The following is an 8850-nucleotide window of genomic DNA, read 5'->3' as shown; positions in this document are numbered from 1 at the left end:
GAAAGAAGGAAAGAATAGTTGAAGAAGGAAAGAAGAAAAGAAAGAAGCGTGAAAGAAGGAAAGAAGAGTGAAAGAAGGAAAGAAGAAAGGAGAGTGAAGAAAGGAAAGAAAAGTGAAAGAAGGAAAGAAGAGTGGAAAAAGAAAGGAAAGAAGAGTGGAAGAAGGAAAGAAGAGTGAACAAGAGTGGCTCTGGATAAAGAGAAAAAGAGAGTGAAAATATTGAAAAAAGGAGATAAAAATGGAGTGAAGAAGAGAGATTGAGTGTGAGAGAAAGTAGACTGAGAGGGATAGAGAGAAAGATGGAGAGATGGAGAGAAAAAAAAGTAGAGAATGGAAGGTGTCTTAATGTTCCTAGTTACAGTTAAATTGAGAGGGACAGAGAAGAGGTTCCTTTGATTTGGCGCAGGTGTCAGTGAAGCACAGGTGCAAGCCAGTTTAAAGACCCTATTATGATGTCATAATGGCCCAATGTAAGTCAATGGGAAAATTTTGATTCGTTTTTATTTAATATCTTAAAAAGTATAAAGTTTAGAAAAGTGAAAAATACATAGCATACGTGTCCTTTACAAGACCTACGCGACAAAGTTTGAATGAAGTTTCTACGTTAAGCGGTTCGGGCTGAATTAATCGCAGAAAAAGGTAACAAGAACTAGAAAATGCATTTCCTGAAGGAAATACCAGTGCATGAAATGCAAAAGTTAAGAAAGGAAGAAGAAAAGAAAGAAGAGTGAAAGAAGGAAAGAAGAGTGAAAGAAGGAAGGAAGAGTGGAAGATGGAAAGAAGAGTGGAAGAAGGAAAGAAGAAAAGAAAGAAGAGTGAAGAAAGGGAAGAAGAGTGAAGAAAGGAAAGAAGGAAAGAATAGTTGAAGAAGGAAAGAAGAAAAGAAAGAAGCGTGAAAGAAGGAAAGAAGAGTGAAAGAAGGAAAGAAGAAAGGAGAGTGAAGAAAGGAAAGAAAAGTGAAAGAAGGAAAGAAGAGTGGAAAAAGAAAGGAAAGAAGAGTGGAAGAAGGAAAGAAGAGTGAACAAGAGTGGCTCTGGATAAAGAGAAAAAGAGAGTGAAAATATTGAAAAAAGGAGATAAAAATGGAGTGAAGAAGAGAGATTGAGTGTGAGAGAAAGTAGACTGAGAGGGATAGAGAGAAAGATGGAGAGATGGAGAGAAAAAAAAGTAGAGAATGGAAGGTGTCTTAATGTTCCTAGTTACAGTTAAATTGAGAGGGACAGAGAAGAGGTTCCTTTGATTTGGCGCAGGTGTCAGTGAAGCACAGGTGCAAGCCAGTTTAAAGACCCTATTATGATGTCATAATGGCCCAATGTAAGTCAATGGGAAAATTTTGATTCGTTTTTATTTAATATCTTAAAAAGTATAAAGTTTAGAAAAGTGAAAAATACATAGCATACGTGTCCTTTACAAGACCTACGCGACAAAGTTTGAATGAAGTTTCTACGTTAAGCGGTTCGGGCTGAATTAATCGCAGGAAAAGGTAACAAGAAGAAGAAGAAGAAGAAGAAGAAGAAGCCTAGGAATAACAATACAGGGCATTTCATGCACTGTAATAATAATAATAATAAGAAGAAGCCTAGGAATAACAATACAGGGCATTTCATGCATAATTAAATGTCCTTATTTATGACGGGTCGGGAGCAAGTATTAATTTCACAAATATATAAAACTAAGTTAACTGAATGATGAACGGTTGTGAAAACACTAGGCTACCAATCAACCACAGGTGATCAATCAGTTAAATATTCGTCTGGCGTCAACTCGACCGCCCAGCAACCGTCAGGAGTGGGACAGTAGGCCTACGTTTTATCTCAGCGCAGAGAACATGTTTAAAAATGTCACTGTTATTAATTTAAAAATGCTTTTCACTTCACCCTTCAGTCAAAGCCTTGTTGACTTCGGCATTGACCCTTAACCTGTTGCCCACAATCGCTTATTTTCCCAGGAACGGACTTCCTGTCATCGGCTAGTTTCTAGAACATTAGCTGTAGGACGACAGATTTCTTCTGATAGATGACCTACGAGTGTCGTTGCGGCTGTTTTAATATGAGCTTGGTCTGATGTTTTAACCTTGTTTTGAATAATGCCTTTGTGTCTCTGGGGTTGTGCAGTGAGATGAGTGTGTTCTAGCTTGACAGCACCCTCAGTGGGAGACTCATCCCAATGCACTTACGCATTTTATCACACTCTCCTGCACCTAAGGCAGCATCCCAGTCTTACGTTCTTACACATTTTATGGTGTGTATGTGGGAGAGAAAAGGAATTGCAGAGAGAAAGAGATAAATGCAGGCTCACATACTGAAGTCTGTGTGAAATCCTTTGGCAGATGATGATGTGTTGTGAAACAAGCAGTTGGTCTCTCAACAGAATGCACGGCCGCCTCAGGAGGTAGCGACCTGTGTGTGGATAGTCTCCGCATTAAGTCTGTGGCATTGGGTGGGAGGTGATGAATTTTGGTGCCAGATTCCCCCCAAGCGCTGGCTGGGCCTGCGCTGGGCTTGTGAATGATCAGCTCCAAGGTTTCATATCACCCTTCAGTTTGGCTATTGATGTGACTTATCAAGGCAACACAGACTAGTTTTGCCACCTGTGGTTTCCCTTGCGTTGCTGTGTTCTTGATGTTTTATACTGTGTTGCTTCTGTTTCAAATGGGCTGAGTTGTATGCATGTGTCTTTGTTCAATATAGAGAGAATTATGTTATGCAATCTGGGCAGTGGGCACCACAACGACGTTGAAAAGGAGCCACCCACTCTCCACGTTTACTTGGTGATTATCTTTACTGATTACAGCACCATGACATGACATCAGTGTTTCTGAGATGACGGCTCAATTGGTCAAGATAGGTTGTATTTGTTTCATTTTGTATGAGTGTTTGCACTTAAGATTTGAAAAATCAATTACTATCTCCTTGCACTAGTGTCACACACACACACACACATACAAAAAAATTATGTATTTGATTTTTATTAAAAAGTTGCATATGAAAAATACCATTCAGGTTAATGTCTTGTTAATGTTAATTTTCATATTTGAAACGGTTCAACTTTGCTCTTTGGTGTATTAAAGGATCATAGAAAGCTATTTATTTGTCTCCTCAGGAAATACTTGAGTGGGAGGCGCAAAGAGCGTCCAATAACAGTATTGTACTGCACGTATGCCAGGGAAGACTGTAATAAGTGGAGACAGTTGCTCAATAGATGTGACTACATGCTCATGTTGTGTTCACACTGGGTCAAAGGTGGAAAAGTGGCTGACGCAACGGGAAGAGGGAGGGAGTGAGCGAGAGAGGGTGAGACCGTGGATAAAAAGCGATTTGATTCTCATCTTGACAGTGATCCCATCACGGCAGTGGTAAGATTTGTTTCAGAGGAGAGGGCAATCTGACCTGCCAGGTATTTCACATTTAGGAGCCAGGGTGCCAAGGCAGACGGGGCCTCCATCAGCTGTCAGGATTAGATTAAGATATTGAGGTTACTGGAATGGTGTGGTTTACCAGCTGTTTTGTGAAGGGCTGCTTTTTTTCCTCAAAGGCAAAAATGGTTTGGGAAACCTCATTGGGGAGGTAAAAGTAACAGCTATCCTTATATGCGTAGTGATCTGATATGTGTTAAAAGGGGGAAAATAGAGTTGAGAATTGAGTGAAAATCGATTTCTGTAATCTTGTTGGTCCGTGAAGGGTTTATCTCCATAAGAGGAGCCTGGCTGCATTTGTGGTTTAATATGTGCCATTCAGAACAGTTTATATTATGCTTTTGATGCTTTACAGATTAAACCTTTGGGTTCTATTTCAATGTAGGGTGTTGATTTTATTTTGGTAGATTCTTTGTGTATTGTGTATTGAAGGGCAGAGTGGTCTTCCAAGCATTTTCTTTTTTTGGCATGTTGTGGCACTGCAGGGATTGAACTGAAAGCTCTTTTCTTTCTTTCTCTCTCTCTCTCTCTCTCACACATTAACTGATATATAATCCTTTTTTCTCTGTGTTAATGTCTCTCCCTTTCTGTGTGTGTGCTCCTATCTGTCAGACTGTCTGTCTGTCTGTCTCTCTCCCACACCAGGACTTTTCAGTAACATGACGATGGATTATGCCAAAATGTCTCTAAGTCTACTTACCCCCACCTCCATATCCAGGTAGATGCCAGCTATTGGAGTTCACAGGAGTTTAACAGAGGGCACCTCCCTCCAGTGCAATCTTAACAGAACAGGCACAAAACTGTGTGTTTGCGTCACGTAAGCAGGACTGCCACTGAAAGCTCTTTGGTGTTTGTGAATTTCACTGTAATTCAGCTGCGTTTGTGTGCATCCAACAGATGTGTGACTGCTGGCGTGGCACGTAGCGCCTCCATGACCCAGCAGCTGCTGGCAGGCTCGCCCCCACGCCATAGGCCATTTCGAGTGGCCAACGCTGAGCGCACCGTCAAGAAGGGCATCATGGCCGACAGTCTGGGGGACCTGCTGGACAAGGTAATGGTAAAGTGGCTATGTGACTGGCAGGCTAGCAGAGGAGGCAGGTCTAGACATTTTGAAAAGGGGGACAGCATGAATAGCCTTTTTTTTATGTCACTGACAGCTCCCTTTGCCTCCCCCCTCCCCTTCCCCCAAAGTAATGCGCAGCTAGACATGAGTCAGTAACAGATGAAAGAGGTAGAGGGAGGGAGAGAGAGAGATGGATGAGTCAGAATGGTTTCGACGGAAGACCAGGGAGTGATTGAGTGATTAGTTTGTTGACAGGCTGGTGCCTGTACTTGATGTCATAGTAGAGGGTTTCAGCTGTCTCTCAGGCTTGACAGACATTTTGAGATGCCACATTTTGTTTTGTTTTCTTCAGTCTTTTGTAATAATCAGAATATCTTCTGACAAATTAATTTCATGACTCAACCCTTGGTCTTCAATCCAAATTCCATTCTCTACAGCCGACTTTTTATTTAGGTATGAATGAGTGTATAGATTTTTGTCAGGCAGTGCTGGATTGTCTAAGTGGATTGTCCAATATGTGTTTTTTAAACATACAAACTGTCTCTCTTGTTTGTCTTGTTGCCCAGGTGATGGATGGACTGCATGTTTCTTGCGTGAGCGCATTGGTGCTCGATGAGGATGGTACAGGGGTGGACACAGAGGACTTCTTTCAGACGCTGCGGGACAACACAGTCCTTGTGGTCCTGGAGAAAGGACAGAAATGGACTCCTACTGTGCAGGTAAGTGCTGCTCATCAGTATGGAGGCGAACAAACCCAGGCCTAGTCCTTTGTTTTTCTTCCCGCAGGTAGACTGGTAAGGCCCTTTACAGATCCACTGACAGATGCCAGGGAAATAAAAGAAGAGGCTTTACTGATGCAGATGCATTCTACGCATGTTGAATGTTTAATGCGATCGATGCTCTTTTCTGAAATTAGAAAAGAAGTGATGCAGACAACTGCGACCCGCAGACAATGAAGTGCCTCAACCTTTTCAGTTAATTTCCCCCTTCCTCTCACAATTCTGCGGAGCAAGTCCGAATAAAGTGGCATTTAAAGTAGTGTTTACTCGGCGGCTTTTAAATTTGAATGCTGTTTGTCCACAGTGAATCATTTGCATAGTCACTTAATTGCGTCAGTAATGATTGGTTGGCACCTGAATGCCATTAGCCTTCATGTTTACTTGTGCCCCTCATGCTGTGCGCCTCCCATTAGCATATGCTATTCCTCCACCTCTGTTGTCCGTCATCTCAGATCATTTAAAAAGTGTTAATCTATATTCCGAGACGCGCTAAATTAATTTTCGGATAACTGAACCATGGGTGGGAGGTGACAGAGATGTGGGGTGGGGTTGCAGGGGGAGAAGCAGAGGCAGAGCAGAATCCATTCATCACAAGTTGACAGCCACAACAAAAGTTAGCCACCTATCCTCCCCCTGACACTCAGCAGTGTATATTTATTTATTTTGGCAGTTTCCTACAGCCGTGGGCAGTGGAAGTTCTGCTGTACTCAAGCAGAATATTAAGCAGAATATGAACTTGCAGTGTGGATTTTTTCTCTTCACTGTTGCTGACATTGTTGTAATCGGCACCGTCTTTCATTCTCAGGTTTGGTGTGCCTCAAGGAAAACCAAACATCTGTATTCATCATCTACGTGTGCTGATGTCTTCATTCAACCCCTCTGTGTACTTTCTGTCTGTCTCGTTCAAAGACCAGTTTAGTCAACGCACAGCAAGCGAGCCGAAGCCCTGGCTGCAGGAAAGATGTGGCTAAATTCACCGTTGACCTCTACAAGAACCACCCTAAGGAATTCATTGGATGCCTAAACTTGAAGGCAACACTGTACGGAGTTTACACTGTGTCTTACAACCTTCGATGCTATGAAGCTAAGAGGATGCTGAAGTGAGTAATGTTCTTTGTGTAGGGGGAGTGAGTGTGTGAAAGGGGGGGGGGGGAAATGTTTGGGATTAAAATTGCTCGTTATGTCACTTGTGCGGAACACCTCATATTTAAGGCAAAAGCTGAGAGGTGGTGTTAGGGGATTACAATTCTGCAGAATCAACAAATATCCTCAATCAGTGTTTATTGCTTGTGTTGGGTTGCAAAATCCCTCTGGAAAGCCAGAGAAAAACAGACAGAGAGGATGGATAGAGAGAGAAAAGGAGAAAGAGATGCAGAAAGAGGGGACTGACAGCTCCATTGAAAGCATAAGACAAGGACGAAGACTATTATTACCCCCCCCCCCTCCCCCTCCCTCTCTCTGCTTGTCCTTGTTATGTTTTCCTTCCCCTAACTCTTTCCTCTTGACAGGGAGGCCTTGAGATGGACCTTGCTTACCATGCAAACCACAGGCCATATCCTGCTGGGCACCTCCTGCTACATGCAGGGCCTTCTGGATGAGGAGGAGGAACAGCAGGCTGAAAGGCACATGAAGGCTCCCGGGGGCTGCCACGTGCCTAGCTACCTCTGGGGGAAGAGTGGCGTTTGAGGAAGGCACTCCCCCAGCGAGTGAACACTGGAAAGGGGTTAAGAAGAGGAGCAGGGTAGTTGGGGTGGGAGTGGAATGGGTGGGGCTGGTTGGGATATCGGCTCAAAGCACCTTAAGAGGATCTCTGCATCTTCTTCTCAATGTTTTGGATGCTATGCAGTAATCCACACATGTTATTCTGCTGCTTATATGATTACTTGCACTTACTAGTGGAGTCATTGAACTCAAGTATTTTGATGGTTGCTGAATTGTTATATCTGCCTGTCTGCTTTAAAGTGTACTGTGTTTTGCACTGCGATCTGTTACATAAAGATTTTCAAGGTTTTGTCATGTATATTAACCACAAAATATTTATAATTACTGTATTTGTACAATAACTGAACTAATATAAATGTGTATGGATGAAGAATGTGATTTTTCGATCTATTATTTTACACAATGTTTTGAAGTGACTCACTGGCTTGACTGCACTTCACATTTTACTGCACTCCTACTCTATTAAATATATATATATATATTTACTAAAGTGTGACGGTGAGTGTTGCCATTTCATAGAACTGTAAGGAAAAGGGCTTCTTGTGTGCCTTCTGGTCTCCTGTGTGTCTCGCTGGGGTGCCTTTAGCCCAGCAGCTAAGTGGGATCCACCTGGTGTCCTCTTTTCTGCTCTGCACAGTAATTGGCAACTTGTGCTCGGTTTTTTTTTCTCCTTCTGTAATTGGTCCTCTGCTCCACCAGGCTGACAGTGGCTCAGATTTTAATATTTTATTTTTTTTGACACAGGGGTGAGCAATGCAGGAGATTCTGAGATGTGTGTTGGACATGCTACAGTACAGTAAAGAATTGGGGTGACAGATATGATCTCTCTCCCAAACTTCCCCGCTCGTTCTCTCTCTCTTTCTCTTTCTCTCTTCTTTCTTGTCAGGGTACAGTCATTCTCAATCCATAAAATAAATACACACTCAATACTCAGGCCTTGTGTCTGGAATATTTGAAGAGCTGTTGGTCAGATTTCAAAGCCAGGAAACAGAAATCGAATGGAATGACCTGGAACACTATTAATTGTAAAAATTGCCAGTAAATTTGAATCTGCAGAGCCAATAACTTTTTCTTCACTATTTAACTGTTGCCACCCAAACCGAAGCAGTTCCTTGGCAGTTTGGCTCAAATCAATATAATTCTTGTTCTAGCAACCTTTGTTCAGAACTGGCAAATTGTTGGAGCTGCCTTACAAGCAGGGGAGATAAAGAGGAAAGAGGAAGGGGGATTGAAGGTTAGGGGTTAATAGGTGGAAGGTTAGGGGTTAATAGGTGGCTCTGTGTGATGTAACAGTGTTCCATCCCCACATACTCAGATCTCCACTCACCCAAAGGGATTACCCCTTCATTGTGCCCATCTGAAAATGGTTGATTGAATACCGAGATCCGGGCAAAACAACACCCAAATAATCCACTTTCTTGTGTTAAGAATCAGTCTCTACACAGGTGAGTTCACATTTTCCAATGTGGCATGAAAAAAGCAATCTTAACAGGCTTTTAACTAATTGCTCATTGATTTAAACGTGGCCTGTCAGGGCACACAGTTCATGAATTTATTCAGCTCGTCTTGGAATATTTTCCCTCATGCAAGCACGCAATGAGGGGATTTTCTCTGTTATGCAAAGCAAATTGCAGTGAGCTTTTGTAGCTGCGAATGGACTTGAACTGTGATGTTGATACACACCTGACAGAATGCAACACCCTTTTACTGTGGTTTGCTTTACATTAATAATGAGCCACTTTAATTTGTATTAGGTTTTAGACTGATATCTTAAGTCAGTCTGAGAAATTATAATGCTACTTAAGTTGAGGTTTCTGTTTAGATAGTCCTCACAACATCATGGCAGTGAAAAGCCACTGATAGACTTTCAT

The 8850-nt window shown here is 42.3% G+C and overlaps 1 protein-coding gene across 2 annotated transcripts; it reads left to right on the top strand.

Annotated features, from left to right (window-relative positions):
• Positions 1–3279: 3279 nt before the first annotated feature.
• Positions 3280–6943, top strand: cidec (cell death inducing DFFA like effector c; the record flags this gene model as incomplete). Of its 2 annotated transcripts, XM_080845910.1 has the most annotated exons (6): positions 3280–3355; positions 4028–4133; positions 4313–4466; positions 5045–5197; positions 6167–6357; positions 6766–6943. In XM_080845910.1, exons 2-6 carry the CDS (start codon positions 4075–4077, stop codon positions 6941–6943), a joined length of 735 nt encoding a protein of 244 aa, XP_080702036.1. In that variant the 5' UTR covers positions 3280–3355; positions 4028–4074. The 2 variants fall into 2 exon arrangements, with proteins under 2 accessions (XP_080702036.1, XP_080702037.1); XM_080845911.1 differs by lacking the exon at positions 3280–3355 and having other exon boundaries at positions 3835–4133.
• Positions 6944–8850: the final 1907 nt, after the last annotated feature.

Source organism: Sprattus sprattus (assembly GCF_963457725.1).
Source record: "Sprattus sprattus genome assembly, chromosome: 10".
Lineage (NCBI taxonomy): Eukaryota > Metazoa > Chordata > Actinopteri > Clupeiformes > Clupeidae > Sprattus > Sprattus sprattus.
Note: the sequence above shows the minus strand (reverse complement) of the source record. Positions and strands in the feature narration are given on the sequence as shown.